Here is a 19,142-nt window from a genome sequence, read left to right on the forward strand (position 1 = left end):
CCTCAGCTTTTTTTTGGTACAGTATATCCCAAACTTACTAAGTCCGTCTTAGATATATCCTGGTGATGACGTGGAGTCCATCGTGGCTGCCAGGTGGATCGTCGACCAGTTTTTGACCTAGCAGAACTCACCTGGCAGCCGCGGTGGACTCCACGTCATCACCGGGATATGTAGACCTGCCAAGGGTTTTCCTGTGAAAGAGAGAGGTGCATTCTAGAGAGAGAGAGAGAGAGGCGGGATAGAGAGAGAGAGAAGGAGAGAGAGAAAGAGAGGTGTTCTAGAGAGAGAGGCATTTTTTAGAGAGAGAAAGGAAGAGAGAGGTGCTCTAGAGAGACCCGACCTCTCTCTCTCTCTCTAGAAAGAGAGATGTTCTAGATAGAGAGGGGCATTTTTTAGAGAGAGAAAGGGAGAGAGGCGCTCTAGAGAGACCCGACCTCTCTCTCTCTCTAGAAGAGAGGTGTTCTAGAGAGAGTGTCTCTCTCTCCCTTTCTCTCTCTAAAAAATGCCCCTCTCTCTCTAGAACACCTCTCTTTCTCTCTCCTTCTCTCTCTCTTTCTAGAATGCACGTCTCTCTTTCACCGGAAAACCCTTGGCAGGTCTACATATCCCGGTGATGACGTGGAGTACACCGTGACTGCCAAGTGGGTCCCTCTAGGTCAAAAACTAGTCGATGATCCACCTGGCAGCCACGATGGACTCCACGTCATCACCAGGTTATATCTCAAACGACTTAGTGAGTTTGGGATATACTATACCAAAAAAAAAAGCTGAGGTTAGATCGCAGAGGTTTGACGTGGTTTGGACTGCCACGTGATATTAACCCAAAAATAAATTAGGTACCCCAACAAAAATATCAAAGACCATAAAATATATAATTCCGATTATGCCCACATAGTTTTATTATAAATAGGAGTTTACACTGATTATTAGAAAAGTCAGGACAGTAAACACTAAACAATGAGGATGGTGATGAAATACCTATTTTACCTTTGGATGGAGGCTATTTATTTATAGGCTTGAGCTCTCAGGAAACTCGTGATTTTTTCGTGGAGAAAGGACGGAGAGGGAACAGCGAGAAGCTGAGATCGCACGCGGAAATCGAAGTTCCTTCTGCGGATCTTGGAGTTGTTGTTGAAGATGTCGAGTGCCGGCTTCAGTGGGGATGAGACGGCGCCGTTCTTCGGCTTCCTCGGAGCTGCCGCGGCGCTTGTGTTCTCATGTGAGTGTGCGCGTTGCTTCGATTTCACAGATTGAGATGCTTAATTTGCTGGTTCGTCCTGCAGGTATGGGAGCAGCCTATGGAACCGCGAAGAGTGGCGTTGGAGTGGCGTCGATGGGCGTGATGCGGCCCGAATTGGTGATGAAATCGATTGTTCCTGTTGTCATGGCGGGAGTACTTGGGATTTACGGATTGATTATAGCTGTCATCATCAGCACTGGGATTAACCCCAAGGCTAAGTCGTATTATCTGTTTGATGGTTACGCGCATCTGTCGTCTGGTCTGGCCTGTGGGCTTGCGGGACTCTCCGCAGGGATGGCGATCGGGATTGTGGGAGACGCAGGAGTGAGGTAATAATTTTTCTGAAATATTGGTAATTTTATTTGCGGGTTTATCTTGTTTGCTTCCTGCCGCCTTCAGCTTTGTTTTTCGTGTTATTCCTCTATTTATGTCGTGGATTATTTATACATCTATATGCGAGAAAAGGACCAGATCTATATGCGACTTTGAACCTCATACTTTGGGGCTGCCCTCAATGGTCTTGGAATCGTTTCCTGTGTTAGCTTATGTACGATGGCTTTAAAGAAAAACAAGCAGAACTGATGCTAAATAAGTTCCCACAAATTTTTCGTTTTGAGGAAGAATTTCTCAGAGAGACTCACTCGTTTTCTGGGTATGCATCTATTTAATATATCTTAATCAGCCTTCCGTCGCTTTTGAAGTTCTGTCTGCTGATAGGGATGAGCTTGCTTGCTTTTTTGGTTATTTCAATGTTATGAACTTATTATTTGCTACTTTCTAATTCACTCATTTGTACTTGGGCGTGCACTTGCGTGTTGCGAACTATATTGAATACAAACGAAGGGACAATTTGCTTTGGAAAATTTAGCTTCGAAACGTTTTAATAATTTCACGACATTTATTCCTTAAATTCGCGTGAATTTTGTCATTTAAGGTGTAACCAGTTCCGGGATGAAGTTGCGCGGAGTGGTGTGTGAATTAAGATTGATATCGAGTTTTCACACCAACGAAACCAAATATTTAGAATTGCATGGTCTCTCAGTTTCTCCTTTTGAGAAAATCATATGTCATCTATCTCCATGAATGTCATCCCAGAGGCTCTCCGCTTAGTTTTGTTGCCTGAAAATTGAATTCACTGAGAGAGTGCAACAATCTATATACTTGTTAGGGGTTTTATTTCCTTGCAGTCCGTAAGGGGACGTTTTGGTCTTTGATTGTTTGGGTACTTTTTTCATTTACATATCTGTAGGCTGTTTCCTTAGGCGGGAATTTAAGAATTTAGAAATGAAGTAGCATTAGTTCCTCTATCCATCTCCAGACTCCTTCGACCGTCTCAGTCCCTTCCTTTCAGTTCATTTATCCCCTAGTCATTTATCGCCATATCTTCAGCGGGTTGATAAGATTCTCAACCCTATTAGGGTATTTTTTATTTGTCCATTGAGTCGTTTTTAAAAAAAATCATGGAGCCCTTTGGTAAGGAGGGCAGTCAACAACTTTTTGAATCGGCTGGGGAGATATTCCTGAAGTGGGGGCAGGCACTGTAGACCAAGGCTGATGAAGACCTCCACCTGAAACCCTAGTCCTCTTCTTCTATATCTCTCCTCTAACCCTAGATGATTAGAGAACATGATTTGAAAAGAATACCTCGTTTTTTTTTCTTAAACAGCCCACGGTTTACATACCGTGAGCGCATAAGTGGGATGCTATCGGACAGAACCGATATCCCATATTCAATTCACGCAATATTCGTAACAACATAAAACTCATGAAACAAATAAAGAATTGGACGTCTCAACTTTCAGACTCCCTCAAGCTGGTAGGTAAATGCTCTGCATGCCCAACTTGGAGAATATCCATTGAAATGTACTCCCAGGTACACCCTTGTTGAGGTAATTAGCCACTTGCCCCTACTGCTGAAAGTGCTTCCTCTGGATGACCTTGTAGTCACATTTCTCCTTGATTTGTCTTTGTTGTGTTTTACAGGATTGTGCCTAATATCCTGAGTTGGTTTTCTATCACAGAATAGCATTATTGGAGTGTTGTGAGTTATCGTTAGATATAGTATGATCCCTCAGATCCACAAAATTTCACAGATTCCTTTGGCGACTGATCGAAGTTCTGCTTTATCACTGGATTTTGCCATAACTTTCTGGCTTTTCTGCAAAATGTGATAATGTATTTCACCCAGATTGAAGAGTATCCTGTAGTAGATCACCTGTCTTCCAAAGAACCTCCGTAATCTGCATCGGTGTATGCTTCCAGTACCACGTATTCATATTTTTGAAACATCAAATCTTGACCTGCACTTCCTCTTAGAAGGGCAAGTAATGTACCCCCCCTGCCTGCATATGACACTCTCAGGGACTGTGCATAAACTGACTCAGTAGTCCAATAGTAATGGCGATATCCAGTTTAGAATGGTTCAAGTAGATCAGTTTGCCTATCAACCTTGGATAACACTCCCTGTTGACTAGAGTAGCTTCTTCACCGGGTCCTAACTTCACATTGGGATCAATTGGCACTACCGATGGCTTGCTATCACTGATTCCTGCCTCTTCCAGGATATCCAAAGTATATGATAAGATTCCTACACGAATTTGTCATAGTTATAAGAGGAGGAGGCACCAGTCGGCACGTAGCTCAGGTCCAGCACGTGCGAGTTAAAATTCATGAAGGGATGGAGCAGAGGTTATAAATAAGAAGGATTGGGAGCAGTTCAGGGGATCAACGATTTCTTGATGAGAAGGAGCTGTGATTCCTCGGAGCAGTTCGGGGGGAGATTCTCTTAGCAGTTGTGGGAAGGGTGTACTGATCTGGCCATCCTTAGCTCTATTAGCACATTGAAACTCTACTCTATCTTCGTCTGAATGCTTTCTTGGTCTGTCGTGATGTCAAAGATACTCTATCTTTGTAACAAGATACTCTCTTTCTGAAATGAATATTCCCTCCATGGATTAAGCATCTTCAATTCCCAGAAAGTATTGCAGTATTCCAGGTGCCGTGATGTCAAAGATGAGAGAGAGTCTCTGACTCAGACTCTTAATTTTCATCTTCGTCATTCTCTGCGATGATGATGATCTTCATCAATTTATACTAGGGGCACTGCCACCTTACCACATACACTTTAATAAACACATCATGATCTCCATTACTCTGTCTTTGGCCCATATTCTTCTTGGCTTGAGAAATCTTCGAAACCAGGCTTGTGTAGAGACTGCTTCAGTCCATGCAGTATCTTCTTCAGCTTGCATACTTTCCCTTTAGGGATCTGTGAACAACAGTCTTTGGAATTTTCATATAGGCCTCATATGGGTCAGCACGTAGGAAGGCATCTTTAACATCATACTCATATATTCTCCTATCCAGGCGAGTTGCCGCAGCCAGTTACATCTGTATAATATTCTATTTTGCCACAGAGAGCATGACTCTCCAAAATCCATTTCACACGACTGGATGTGGCCTTGTGCCATAAATCTGGACTTACACCACTAAATCAACCATTGGCATCATGTTTTATAATATGCACAAACCTGAGCCTGACTGCTCTTTTATTACGCGGCAGTTGCACAGTATCTCATGTCTAATTCTTGATTAGAGCCTCCATTTTCTCATCCACCGCCTTCCTCCAGTGTTGTTCTTGTTGGGCTTCATGAATTGCCTTTGGAGTCGACCGCTAACATATAAGAACATTAAACATCTATGAAGGGTGTGCAGTCAACTGAATTAAGGTAGCCATATAAATAAAGGCTTAGGAGGACCTGAAGAGGTGTCAACATTTTCGAGAAGGTAATTGTAGTCGTAACTAGATGGGGGGAAGGAGATGCCCATTCGAGTGAGGATTACTAATCCTGTTATCCAGAGCCTGCAATAAACGTGTGGTATCGAGCGCACAACTGATTGGAATTAACAGTATTTGATTAGGCACATTGACGGTGTTGGGTACAGGCCCGCTGCCATGTTTTCAGTGCAATAGTCCTGCCTGAATTAAAATCATCATCTTGAGGGCTACTGATTCGTGGTGATGATTCTTTAATCGTCACCAGTTCTGTAGGCTTATTGATTCAGAAATATATTGGCCTACAATCTTCTCCCCTTGCTGAAGAAGTGTTGTTATGGAGGTCAACTCATGGATCCTCCTGAAGAGAAGAGAAATCGAAAAATACTACTTTCTCAAAGACACGATTACAAGTGTTTCTATAGGAGCCCTAATGGGCTGATTAAGGAGAATGCCCTAATGGGCTAATTAGGAAATAAAAAATGGGAGCCATAATGCCCACACTCCCCCTCAAGCTGGAGAGTGGATGTTTTCCACACCCAGCTTGACACAGAGTTCCTCAAACCTAGGGGCATGGAGCTTTTTGGTGAAGATGTCTGCAATCTGATCTGTTGACGGTACATATGGCGTGCAGAATTTTCCCGACTCCAGCTTCTCTTTAATGAAATGTCGATCGATCTCTATGTGCTTCGTGCGATCATGCTGGACGGGATCATGAGCAATGCTGATAGCAGATTTGTTGTCACAGAACAGTTGAACCGGGGCTGGAGCCGGACACCGTAGCTCACTAAGAATCTTGGTGATCCAAAGTGCTTCACAAAGACCATGCGCAAGTGCACGGAACTCCGCTTCAGCACTGGATCGGGAAACCACCGTCTGCTTCTTACTCCGCCAAGTAATAAGATTTCCTCCCAAGAAGGTGCAGTACCCGGAGGTAGACCGACGATCAACCACGGACCCTGCATAATCTACATCAGTATATACCGCTAGTCGAAGTCCACTATGACGACGGAACAGAAGTCCACGGCCAATCGTGCCCTTCAGAAACCGAAGAAGTCGATGGGCAGCATGAAGGTGACTCATTCTAGGATTTTGCATAAACTGACTAAGAACACCCACTGAATACGCGATGTCAGGACGAGTGTGGGTAAGATAAATCAGTTTTCCCACAAGTCTCCGATACTGTACGGGCTCAGCAAAATCTTCATTCTCATCAGCGCCAAGTCGATGGTTTGCATCAATTGGAGTCGAAATGGGCTTGGAGTCCTCCTTGCCAAGCTCAGAAAGGAGATCCATCGTATACTTACGCTGACAGATAAAAATCCCACTGGACGAGTAAGCCACTTCAATACCAAGAAAATACCGTAACGGCCCAAGATGATGAACAGCAAACTCCGAGGATAGATAAGCAGCAAGCTGGGCAATAGTGTCCGTATCATTACCCGTGATAATAATGTCATCCACGTAGACGAGAAGAATAGCAACTCCCCCTGACGTGGAATGACGGTAGAAAAGGGTGTTATCTCCATTACACGGGCGATATCCACGGTGCTTCATGGCCATAGTGAAACGGCCAAACCAAGCCCGGGGAGATTGCTTCAAGCCATATAAAGCTTTCTTCAGGCGGCAGACAACCGAGCGCGAGGTAGAGGGAACTAAGGAGGAATACCCAGGCGGTAAAGCCATATAGATCTCCTCCGTTAAGGTACCATGGAAAAAAGCATTCTTGACATCGTACTGCTGCAATGTCCAGCCACGGTCTGCAGCCAAGGCCAAGAGAATCCTGATGGTGTTCATCTTGGCCACAGGTGCAAACGTTTCCTGATAATCAATGCCATACTTCTGGGTGAAGCCCTGGGCTACAACACGGGCCTTGTACCATTCAATAGAGCCATCAGAATGCTGCTTCACAGCATAAACCCAGCGACTGCCAACCAAATGCTTGCCCGGCGGGAGAGGAACCAGATCCCATGTATCATTTAGAGCGAGGGCGTGAAGCTCCGCCTCCATAGCCCGACGCCAATGAGGAAGCGATAAGGCAACGTCCACCGTCTTCGGAAGGGAGATGGAGTCAAGGGAGGTGAGAAGAGCATGGAAGGACGGGGAGAGGCGGTGGGATGATACAAAGGCAGGTAATGGATATAATGGTGAGGGACGAGGACAAGACACCAGGGCTAAGGAGGAATTTTCTGAAGGTTTGGAGGAGGATGAGTGTATTGTAGGAGTGGGGGGGGCACGAGGTTTTCGACGAGCGAGGGTGAGACCATAACGTTTTTCCGGAGGGCATCGGCGTGGAGGGAAAAGAGCACCAGAGGGGGGAAGAGATGTGTCGGATGGGGTATCCTCTGGAGGAGGGGATGGAGCAGAAGGTGGATCCTCGGGAAGATCAGCTGGGGAATCCGGTGAATGAGCAGGGACAGAGGATGCCAGATCCATGGGAGGGTTTGGTGGTAATTCTTCAGAAGGTACTGGCGAGGAAGGGATGCTGGTAGAGACGTGGGTGATGGGGGAAAAAGAAGAAATTCAAGGGGATCCGACGGTGGGATTAAAGAAGGGGAAACGTGAGAAGAAGAAGGATAATAAGGGGTGAATTCGTCGAAGGTGGCATCCTTGGTAACGATAAAGCGACGAGAGGGCGGGTGGTAACACCGATAACCCTTTTGCGTGGGAGAGTATCCGACGAATACACATTGAATGGCACGAGGGTCAAGTTTGTCACGACGAAGAGAGTGATTAGGGACAAAGCAAACACACCCAAAAACACGAGGGAGAAGATTTGTTCGAAGAGAAAGATGGGGAAAGAAATGCTGGAGACGATCAATGGGAGTAGAATAATCGAGCACCCGGGACGGAAGGCGATTGAGGAGATGAGTGGCGGTAAGAACGGCTTCGCCCCAAAAATACTTGGGCACATGCATATGAAATAAAAGGCTTCGAGTGGTATGAAAAAGGTGACAGAATTTGCGTTCTGCTACACCATTCTGCTGGGGGGTGTAGGGGCAAGCGGTTTCATGGATAATGCCTTTTTGTTGGAAGAACGTGGTTAACGTAGAGTTGACATAGTCTCGGGCATTGTCGGAGCGGAAGCGACGAATAGGGGTAGAGAATTGGGTGTGAATAAGAGAGTAGAACTGAGGGATCACAAGAGATATATCTGATTTTTGTTTTAATAAATAGGCCCACGTGAAGCAAGTAGCGTCATCAATGAAAATGCATAACCACCGAGCTCCAGAGGCGCTGTGAACAGAGGCTGGGCCCCACACGTCGGTATGAATAAGGGAGAAGGGGAACGTAGACTGAGAAGAAGAAATAGTGTACGTCATACGATGATGTTTGGAGATGCGACAAGCATCACAAACAAAGCGATCAACAGAATGACCTTGAAAAAGTTTGGGAAATAAACGGTAAAGAGTGTCAAAAGACGGGTGGCCGAGACGTCGATGGAGAAGCCACAAACGTTTATGGGACGCCGAAAGGGAAACAGCAGCAGCAGCAACAGAGAGAGAGGGCGAAGAAGGTCGAACAAGGTAGAGACCCTCATGCTCCTCAGCAATGGAAATCGTCCTCCCTGACACCTTATCACGGTAAAAACAGGTATTAGGAGTGAAGGTAATGTCCTGGTTTAGATCACGAACAAGACTGGATAGAGAGAGAAGATGGTGAGCAAGGCGAGGTACATGAAGGACTTTAGGGAGGTGCAGAGAAGAAGAAAGAGCGACACGTCCAATTCCGGCGACAGTGAGAAGATCACCGGATGCAGTTTTGACTTTGGAAAAACCGGAAACAGGTTCATAAGTCACAAAAAGGCGCGGATTAGGTGTCATGTGAGCAGTGGCACCCAAGTCAAGAAGCCAAGTGGAGGAGGAATTAGACTGCCTAGAATTTGACGAAGGTGTAGGAAGAATGATGGACGTACCTGCGTGGGCTAAGGAGCATGAGCCTACGACAGGAGGATCAAGCAGTCGCCGGAGACGTTCCATTTCCTCAGGAGTAAAGCTGGTAGGCGAGGCATTGGTGGGCAGAAGATCATATGGCATAGGTACTTGAGCAGGCGGTGGCTCTTGGCTGGCAGAAGAAGCGGTAGTAGCAAGATTGCCCTGGTGCATTCGCTTCCGTTGAAGCTTAAAACACGTCTCCTTCGAATGACCTCGCTTCTTGCAGTTATTGCAGAAAAGCGAAGGATCACCTTTAGGAGATTCCTCAGTCCGAGTAGAGGCACCATGAGACGAAGCTCTGGTGGATGTTGTCGTCGTCGGAGGACGAGTGGAAGCAAAGGACTGTATAACAAGCGCCGAAGCCGGGTTCTGAGTCTGCTGAAAACGGGATTGTTCAACCCGTGCACTACGAAGCGCATCCTTGAAAGTAAGCTCTTTCTCCCGGTGAATAAGTTGAGCCCGTAGAGATTCATACTCCGGGTTAAGTCCCATAAGGAACTGGAAGACCCGAAGCTGGAGAGTATACTTTCGGTCCACAGAATGAGGATCAGGTGGCATGTAATGATCAATCTCATTCCACAGAGAAATAAGCTCCGTGCTATACTCCATAACAGATCTGTCTCCTTGATGCAGGTTGGCAGCCCGATGTACTAGCTCATATAGCGTGGCGATGTTATGCTTCTTGGAGTGACTTTCAAGGGCAGCTTCCCACACTGCCCGAGCTGACTCAAGGGACAAAAATTCACCCTTGATGCTAGGTGAAATACTGTCCAATAGCCATCGGTGGACCACCCCTTCAACATCCAGCCAGTCATAATATTTGGAATCCGTCCTGGGTGGTCCATCTTCAAGCAAATGGCGCATCAGACGACCTTTGAGAGTGATCTGAACATACTGGCGCCATTGAAGCAAGTTGAAGCCAGTAAACATCCCGTCCGGAGGCATCTTAGGCAGAGAAAAAAGTCCAGATGAAGTACGCCAATTTCCCGGCTCAAGAGATGACCCCGGTGCAGGAGGCGTCTGAGCAGAACTGGATGGAGTAGAGGCTGGGGACACACCTGAAGACTGAGCTTTGGGATGATCAACGGTCTCCATGGATGTAGGAGAGTTCCTCACTATGAGAAGACCGGGCTAGAATATTAGCCGGTGAAGCAGAGCTCCGAATATTAGCCGGGTCCAGAGAAGCACCGCTTAAGAAGCAGAGAAGAAGAGCTCCGCTTAACGAAGCAGAGAAAGCCGCTTAACAGAGGAAGCCGCAAGAAGAGCTCCGCCCGAAGCAGAGAAAGCCGCTTAACAGAGAAAGCCGCAAGAAGCAGAGAAAGCCGAAGCAGAGATCCTGAAGAAGAGCTCCGCCCGGCTAGAAGTACTCCATGTGAAGGTAGCCACACAAGCGATTCTTCCGCTCGCATAGGAGGCCGAAGGAAGGCCGCGCGAAGTGAGGAAGATTCGCAAAGGAATATCGTGCGAAGGAGGAAGGCCGGAATATCGCGCGAAGATTCACCGGAGCTTCTGATGTTGGCCGGAAACCGCCGATGAACAGATAGCACAGCCAAGGCTGAAACTAGGTTTTCGGCTCTGATACCATGAAGAGAAGAGAAATCGAAAAATACTACTTTCTCAAAGACACGATTACAAGTGTTTCTATAGGAGCCCTAATGGGCTGATTAAGGAGAATGCCCTAATGGGCTAATTAGGAAATAAAAAATGGGAGCCATAATGCCCACACCTCCAATTATTAATCTGCTGCGAGCAACTCTTGTGTACCTGATTCCACAGAAGAGGCACGTCCAGGAGAAGATACTTGATAAATAAACTACCGCTTCTTGCTTACTAGGAGCCATGTTTTAGCCATAGCGTCTTCTGACTTGCACGATTTTAACTGAGGATCGGTTGGGCGTGCCTCTTCTGTCAAGTAATGACTAAATTGTTTCCCCTCAAGAACCATTTCAATTTACTTGCCCCAACGGGAATGATTGAAGCTATTATGCTTCATCGACTCGGGAATTGCTTGAATCACAAACAAGGCTCCTCCTAGCTCTATCATAGCTACATGCGTGGACAATAGCCTTGCCCAAGAAGTCTCCAAATCGTCAGCTTACTTTGGAAGATCTAGAATCTCTGGTAGTCCTGAGATGAGTTCTCAAAATCAACATTGCTGCCAGTGGGTTCTGCAACAGCCTTGTGTCTAGATATGGCCAGAACAACTCTTGAAAATCATGAACTCCCCCTGTTCTTGTAGTGATACGTACCGTCTTTGTTGCTCTGATACAATGTTGACCAAGGTTGATGAAGGCCTCATCCACCTGTTGCCCTGGTCAACTTCTTTTGTCTCTTCTATCCAACCCTAGACGAATAGAGAACCAGATTTTAAAAAGAAACCCTAAAATTCTTACAGGCCCTGTAGCCTGTATCCAATAGACACAATAGTCTTAGCAACGTTGTAAATTAGGCATAAAAAATAAAGAAATGGACATCTTGGATGACATGCACAGATCACAGGCTGTAACCTGATACGATCATGTATCCAGATCGCATTCTTCCGTAGGAAAATCCAAGATATTTCATTCAAGAGTAGTAGTTCATCACATTGAAATCAAACAGAGAGAGAAATAGTAGATGGACTGCCCTCGACGGACGAGTCCCCTCAGGTTGCGAATGGTCCCTCCGCTGCTCCGACTGCCCTTCCGATTCTAGTAGTCTTCCAAGAAAATACGCGACACCTCTCCCGCACAGGTTGCCTCCTGTTTTAAACTGGTTCGCACGGGCAAGCGCTCGCACGTGTGTTCTAGTTGGCCAATTCATTCTTGTAAAGAACGCATCATAACCATTATATTCTATCTTCTTCGACCGTTTTCATCTGCCTAGGTGTGTATGATACAATCCCTATGGTATTCTATGGATGTTTTTGTAATTTGCTTTGCCTGCATGTTTGCCTTTTAAACATGGCAGCCAAGAAGAGAGAATAATGTATTTTCATCATTTTCCTTTATTAGTCTCCTTTCTCCTGCCCTCTCTTTCCTGCGTTATCTACTCGCTAGATCAGACTTCTTCTGCCATTGAATATCAAGAACCATTGCAATTATCGGTTACATCGGTCGTCATCAACTGACACGTTTGTCAAGAACGTGTGGATCTATCCCTGGTTTTATTTGTGTGGGATAATCCCTGCCTCACCTCTGATCAATCTCTCCTCCACCCCGTTGGTTCTCTCTTATCATTCCCTCTGAAATCCCTCTCTTCCCTGATAGGAACTCCAAGATTCCTGTCAGAGAGAGAGAGAGAGAGAGAGAGAGAGAGAGAGAGAGAGTTTAGAAACATCCCTCAATGGCTTTGATAAGAGATTATGCTTATTCTGTGAGGGTTTTTTTTGAAAGATGACTTATTCTGAGAGTGTAAACCTTATAAAACGAATTTTTCTTGTGTAGGGCCAACGCTCAGCAGCCCAAGCTGTTCGTGGGGATGATCCTCATCCTCATCTTTGCCGAGGCTCTCGCCCTTTACGGCCTCATCGTCGGCATCATCCTCTCGTCACGCGCCGGCCAATCCCGAGCTGAATGAAGGTGCTTGGTTGTCCAGTTTACTTCTCTTCAGAAAAGAAAATCCATAAAAAGTCTCTCCGAAAAGCTTGTTTAGCAGGAAAAAAAGCCAGGTGGATTGTCTGAATAATCATGGATTTATTTCATTCCCTCGAAATCTCATGATTGTGGGGGCACCCTGTTAGTTGAACCGGAACTTGAATTTATCCTTCTGAAATAATCCGGAAAGATTCCTTTTTTTCTTGAATAACTTTTATTCTAATTGTACCCGCTTTATTTGCCTATTTTTGTGATCCGACGTGTGCACTCGCGCACCCGAAACCTTCTTGCGATTGATGCTTCTTTCTGCGAGCGACGAAAAGTTGGTATTTTTTGAATAACGGAATTTCACTTTTTTTTTTTCATAAAAAGTTGTCGAAAATATTTCTCAAATTCTGTGTTCCCATGTCAATAATGGGAAATGTGTTTTCAATAGACAGTCAAACCGTGGTCAAACAGCGTGAGTTAGATCAACTAATTGTCTACACTCAAGATATACCTACAACATCCCAGTCCCATTTAGGAATAAATAAATAAATCATTCTGGTCTGATGTTGGTATCTCATGTTAATGAAGCTTAATTATGCCATCAAAGTCAACAGGTCAAACCTATGGATTGAAAATGATAATTTAGGGTATGAAGTTCATAATTTTATGACAATATTCATTTTTTGTGATCTATATTCCAGCCAAATGTTCTGCTCCACTCTTAACATGAGTGAAGTAGTTAAAAACCGAGTGAAATATCTCATTATTCTTTAAGAGAAATCTGAGACGAAAAATAATATTGAAGAAGATTGAAGGAAAACAGAATCTTGGTATATATTTTTAGAGTTGCCTGGTTCACATATGCAAAATTTGTACGAGCTCTCAAAATAACAGGAACTCAAACAAAGAAGGAAAGGAACGAAGTTTGATGTCCAATTTAGCAAAAATTAGCCTTAAGTACGTTTCCCTGGACTGCATATTCGTTAATCTAAATATTGATCGCCAAGATCAGACACAGAGATCTGCAAGAGAATGAATCATGTACTTGAATCTGATTATTCAAAAGTATCATCCTAAACTTGACTCCGGTAGACGTAGTTAGTTGGGTGAAATATAGGAGATGAAAAAAAAATTAATTAATTGGGGAATTGATAAATATAAAGAGAGGACCTTGAATTAAAGTTGAAGTTATACAGAGATATAGCATTGAATCGAACTGAAGTAATAAATAGATTTGGATGGAAATACAAAAAGAGAGTCAAATGAGTAGGGCTGAGCTGATAAGTAATAACTGATTTGAAGTCAATTGATTCGGTCTGCAATTCCATGAGATAAATATGGGTTGTTTTAAATTGAAATTGCATATGAGATTGGACTGACCTATACTGTTGAAAATAATTGAGCTTCGCTTGGAGTGGAGATCAATAAATAAATTGACACCACGGTGAACTGAAGTTAAGATCTATTAGACCATTGGTAAAGATCTAAAAAACGACGTAGAGCTGAATTATAATTATCTGGGATTGATCTGAAAATTGAGAATATTGCTATGGGTGCGGAGCTAGTAAAGAATAAATTTACATTTTGTGTGGGCGGACTGGTGGTTCGCGGCATGCTGCACGAGCGCTAGTTTAGGAGTAAAACTTGGATTATATCCACCCTTAAGAAGCCTTGGCGGCATAAGGATGAGAATTAAGCTCAAAGCTGTGAAAGCATAAGTGGTAGAGGCAAGGGATCTGCATGTACAACTTTCCAAGGCCAGGTTGCTTTTCTTCTGTTGTGACTTTGTATTTTGTCCTTGTGGGACATTGTGAGATGAAGAATCTAGGGAGTAAGAAGTATCCATGGCGCGAATAGGGAATATCCAGAGTTTTAAAGTTCTCTTGACTTGAATACCCTTCTCAATTTCCCATCCATACTTCAACTATCTCTAGGATTTGGTCTGGATCATTTTGAACAGGGTTTCAAGTTTCAATTTGTTCACCTCTTATGATCATTATATCATGAAAAACCCATGATGAAAACCCATTTCCAAACTCCATTACTTGGCCTATACGCCAAGGCTCTCATTGCTCCGGGAGAAATGCCCAGTCTAGGCTCTAGGCGATTGCTTGAGCGTAGCTTACACATTATAATTGCCTAGACCAGAGGATATTCCACGTATTTAAGAATAAAATGAAGGAAAAAGTTCTTGCCACCATGTTTATGTATTTGTCATCCACAATTCAGCTTTGAGGATAGCCGAAATCTGATGGAATTTCACTTGTGATTCAAGAGATACAATATGGTCACATATTTGATTCTAATGGATCACTCTATCAACCTACATAGACATCTATCTAGCATTCATCCACTCATCATCGATCTTTTTATCTCTTTTTCTGGTTCTCACCTCTTTTCTTTCTTTGAAAAGAGCCGTGGATCTCCTGCTGCAGTAGGCAAAAGAAATTGGCGCCACCTCCGTGACTGGTAACATAAGTGGTAGGCGTATGGTGTGGGAAGGATAGATAGAAAAAAAACAGAGATATGCATGCCAGGCGCTTTCTCTCTATCGAGAAACACTTAAACATGATACGATGGCCGCCACCATCCATAACTCTTAAGACAATTTCAGATATTCAATGGTGGGATGAAGTTGATATGGGAAGGATAGACAGAGAGGCACAAAGAAAGATATGCATGTCGTGGGTTTTCTCTCTCTAGAAACACTGAAGAATGGAGCCACAATCAATAATTCAAAGAAAATCTAGGTTAAAAAATGGTGGCATGGGTATGCTAAGTGAAAGATAAACACAGAGAGAGAGATACAGGAAAGGGCGATTCTCTCTCTAGAAAAACTGAAATATGATAGGATGGCCACCAGCATCAATAATTCTATGGTCATCCAGATAAGAAAAGTTGGCGTGATTATCGCATGGGAAAGATAGACAAAGAGAGAGATATGCGTGCTAGGCGCTTTCTCTCTCTAGAAAGACAGATGCCACTATCAACGAGTCCAAGACAAGCCAGGCAAACATACGATACAGTAATGATAGACAATAGATAGGGAGAGGGAGAGAAGTCGACGCACTTTCTCTCTCTAGAAAGGCAGAAGACATGGTTATGGTACAATACGGGTAGAGAATGGGGTATGCATATGGTACAGTAAGGACAATAGATAAAGCGAGAAAGAGGTCGACGCACTTTCTCTCTCTAGAAAGACAGAAGACATGGTTGGAGGGCAAAACAATGGGAGTATGCGTGTGGTACAATACGGGTAGAGAATGGGGTATGCATATGGTACAGTAAGGACAATAGATAAAGAGAAAGAGGTCGACGTACTTTCTCTCTCTAGAAAGACAGAAGACATGGTTGGGTACCCGCCACCATAATTAAGTCCAAGAGAATCCAGGCAAACAATGGGAGCATGCTTATGGTATAGTAAGGATAGAGAATAGAGAGAGAGGGGGGACTTTCTCTCTCTAGAAAAACAGAAGACATGGTTAGGTAGCCGCCACCATAATTAAGTCCAAGAGAATCCAGGCAAACAATGGAGGCATGCGTATAGTGAGACAAGGATAGACAAAGATATAGAGAGAGAGAGATATGATTTCTCTCTCTAGAAAGCAAAGACGATGATCTCATGCGTGATCATCGGAGGGGGGGGCGAGGGAGGGCCTCACTTGACGAGCTGCTCTTCCCTGCCGGCCTCTTCGAGCTCGCGCAGGCCGCCGACCTTGAGCTCGATCTCCTCGATGAGCTCCTCCCTCCACAGCTCGGCCCTGGCCGCCTCCTCGATATCCTCCTGCTTCTCGTACACCCAGTGCACCGTCCCGTCCCCCCCGTCCTTACGGTACGTCTCCCCGTCGTAGAAAGGGTCCTTGGTCGACCCGAAGAAGCAGCACCCCCAGCAAGTGAACATCATGTACATCGTGTACACGTACTTGAGCGTGTCATCGCTCAAGTGCCAGACCGCCTTGTGCACCAGGTAGTCGCGCTGCCCGGCCACGTGCTCCACCATCACCGCCATGATTGGCCAGTCGGAGATGGCCTGCCACGCGGGCGTCGCCCTCAACGGCGGCAGCCTCCTCTCCGAAGGAGACGAGCCGACCCGACGCAGTGGGAAGTGCGACCGCCGACCGCAGATGGCCCGGGCGGCGGCGCCGGGGAGATGAGGACCCGCCATGGAGGTAGCCATGGCGTTTCTCGGGGAAGACGAGGGCAGACTGATTGATGGACGGACCCCTATTTTTGCCTGTACTCTTCCTTCGCCTCTGGGTTCTGCTCTCCTTTCCACACATTCCCCTTCGTTATCGATAAGGGGGGAAACTCTAGGCTCCGCCAATGAAAATTTTCCACGTGGCTTCTTATTCGACGATGACGAACTTCGTCATCGTCATCCTAGTGGAGGCGGAACGAAAACCTTAGAGTTCCCGTTCCGTTCCGTTCCGTTCCGTTATTAGCTTCCGCCAAGATGAGACGATATACAGGATATTTCTGTTTTTTTTCTTAGCGCTAAAATATTAAAAAAAAGGGACCTAGAAAAAGGGACTATGCCGCGAGGTGAAGGATGAATACCATCGGAGAGTCAGTCAGTCAGTCATCTGGGCCGTAATCATCATCGGAGCCGTTATCTAGGAATGAACCGAGGGATTTTCTGAGCATGCTGAAGGATCTATCATCCTGCAATTTTGCGGAAGAAAAAAAACCATCGTGTTATTTCAAATTAAAGAGAAAACGCACTTTAATGAGACTATATATTAAATGTGGAAATACCCACCTGTTTTTTCTTCTTCAGAGACTCTTCTGCTGCCGCAATTTTCCCGAGACAAGCCTTTTCGACTTCAGCGAGCGCGACTTTCTCTCTTTTGCCTGCAAGGAACAGATGCTCTGTACGTAAGATTCGTGATTTCATAATAACGTTCTGGCAAAGAAAAGAATTCTTGCTACTCACGTTGTTGTTCATAGCGCACGAACAATTTTTCCTTCTCATCTTCGAATTTGCAAAATATCTCTGGGAAAATGTCGATGAACAGATTGATATTTTTGTTGTTCTCGTGCGTCATTTCAGAGGTAAAATGATTATATGGAGCATATAAAAAAAGGAAATTCTTTTACTGGCTAAAAAATAATAATAATGTGTCGTATCCTTCTAGTGATTGTAAAAAAATTCAAAGGCGCATGGATTTCAGATGAGATACCTCTAGAAAACCTCGCTTTAAAAAACGGTGATTTACCTTTGAAAGATTCGAGATATGCCGCCTTGTCTTTGCAAAATTTGTCATGTACTGCTAGGAATTTGGCATATTCGCTCCTGAGTATACTTTCACACTGAAAATGACAAAAAATACGCCACCAAATATTCAACAAAGAGTTTAATTTAATTCTATGACAAGATTTTTTTTACCTCTTTGGCGTTCTTAGTGAGAGCCTTTGTAAAATTTTGCCTACAATCAAAGATAAAATGGTCATGGACGCCTTCGGGGTGACATAACGGCACCGTTGTCCGATTCCGCCATCTTAAAACTAGGTTTAGGAAATTTCCAACTTATGAGTAGAAACTAATAATATACAGATTTACCGCCAACCTGAATCATTACCTTTCTTTCTCGAATTTAGACTTGGCATCATCCAACATAGACCGCACTTCTGACGCCACACTGCAAACAATATAAAATCAGTAACGCAAAGGCAGCAACAATTAGTTTCTTGGAGATTGGAACACAATTATTTATGAATGAGTTTATGATGATTTTAACTTTAAATTAACCATATTATTTAAACAAACTTCCTATTTCTTGTCATGACACCTGTATATTAGTTAATAATGACTAGCACCTTTGCCTTGCATTTTTTCAAAATTAACAGCTATTTGTTCAACCAATATCTGAGTCATAGTTATTATGTTTGCCGGACCGAAGAGTACGAGCCCTTGGCATAATCTCATCGAGCAGTAAGAGTATCAACTGGAAAGATCTATCAGATCTAGGAACTAAGTGGCCAAGGCACAAGGAATTCTCTCCGGAAAATCCGACGGAACTCCGGGAAGAGGATTACCGTACAGAGAGCAAAACCAGAGGCAGAATTTTCTTCCGCTGGAATTAAACGATGAAGAGTGCCAGCGAAGAGAATTTACCATCCAACAGTTTCTTCATTCTTCTTCTGTCCGTCTTTCTGTGCCTTCTCTCTTATCTGCTGCAAAGCAGAGATGATCCCTTTGATGTCGCTGGACATCTCAAAAGATTAGGCCAAAGCAGAGACGCATTGAAACTCTCAAGAGTACAAAGACAAGTAGAAATCAGCGAGATGACAGAAGATTCACCTGGAAAGATCTAGATCTGCATCCAAATCATCATCTAAGCTTAATTTCTTCTCGGAGATCAATGGATCGGCTGCCTTTCCTCTCTCCTTCCTCTTCACGGCAGACATCCTTCTGCGCAAATCGACAGATCCACACGCTAGAAATTCAAATCTCCGGGGCTTGTCTCCTGATGTCGCTTCTCTTTGGCGCCAAAACCGAACTCTACACCCATCTCTCCGCTTTTTCAAATCCGCTTATATAGTGACACAAAACCCTTTACTATATCAACCTCAACATTGTATATTTTGCACAGTACCAAATGGTTGTGGAATTCTACAATAAATTTTAT

The 19,142-nt window shown here is 44.4% G+C and overlaps 4 protein-coding genes across 5 annotated transcripts; 1 reads left to right on the forward strand and 3 right to left on the reverse strand.

Moving 5' to 3' along the window:
• The first annotated feature begins 1,027 nt into the window (after positions 1 to 1,027).
• On the forward strand, positions 1,028 to 12,736 carry LOC144716360 (V-type proton ATPase subunit c4). The gene is made up of 3 exons (XM_078591486.1): positions 1,028 to 1,219; positions 1,284 to 1,569; positions 12,376 to 12,736. The coding sequence occupies exons 1-3, from the start codon at positions 1,138 to 1,140 to the stop codon at positions 12,506 to 12,508; spliced, it is 501 nt and encodes a 166-aa protein (XP_078447612.1). The 5' UTR covers positions 1,028 to 1,137; the 3' UTR covers positions 12,509 to 12,736.
• LOC144716357 (uncharacterized) lies at positions 8,313 to 10,045 on the reverse strand. Its single transcript, XM_078591482.1, has 2 exons — positions 8,932 to 10,045; positions 8,313 to 8,590 (listed from the first exon to the last, which is right to left on the reverse strand). Exons 1-2 carry the CDS (start codon positions 10,043 to 10,045, stop codon positions 8,562 to 8,564), a joined length of 1,143 nt encoding a protein of 380 aa, XP_078447608.1. The 3' UTR covers positions 8,313 to 8,561.
• A 592-nt stretch (positions 12,737 to 13,328) lies between the features above and the next one.
• On the reverse strand, positions 13,329 to 19,047 carry LOC144716358 (DNA ligase-like protein). 2 transcript variants are annotated; one of them, XM_078591483.1, is made up of 9 exons: positions 18,815 to 19,047; positions 18,629 to 18,718; positions 18,093 to 18,152; positions 17,900 to 17,939; positions 17,730 to 17,823; positions 17,447 to 17,506; positions 17,273 to 17,364; positions 17,071 to 17,175; positions 13,329 to 13,535 (listed from the first exon to the last, which is right to left on the reverse strand). In XM_078591483.1, the coding sequence occupies exons 1-8, from the start codon at positions 18,919 to 18,921 to the stop codon at positions 17,089 to 17,091; spliced, it is 630 nt and encodes a 209-aa protein (XP_078447609.1). In that variant the 5' UTR covers positions 18,922 to 19,047; the 3' UTR covers positions 13,329 to 13,535; positions 17,071 to 17,088. The 2 variants fall into 2 exon arrangements, with proteins under 2 accessions (XP_078447609.1, XP_078447610.1); XM_078591484.1 differs by lacking the exon at positions 13,329 to 13,535 and having other exon boundaries at positions 16,987 to 17,175.
• PNSB4 (NDH dependent flow 6) lies at positions 15,996 to 16,779 on the reverse strand. Its single transcript, XM_078591485.1, has one exon. The coding sequence runs from the start codon at positions 16,688 to 16,690 to the stop codon at positions 16,172 to 16,174; it is 519 nt and encodes a 172-aa protein (XP_078447611.1). The 5' UTR covers positions 16,691 to 16,779; the 3' UTR covers positions 15,996 to 16,171.
• Positions 19,048 to 19,142: the final 95 nt, after the last annotated feature.

This window comes from Wolffia australiana, chromosome 20 (genome assembly GCF_029677425.1).
Source record: "Wolffia australiana isolate 7733 chromosome 20, ASM2967742v1".
In the NCBI taxonomy this organism is placed as follows: Eukaryota; Viridiplantae; Streptophyta; class Magnoliopsida; order Alismatales; family Araceae; genus Wolffia; species Wolffia australiana.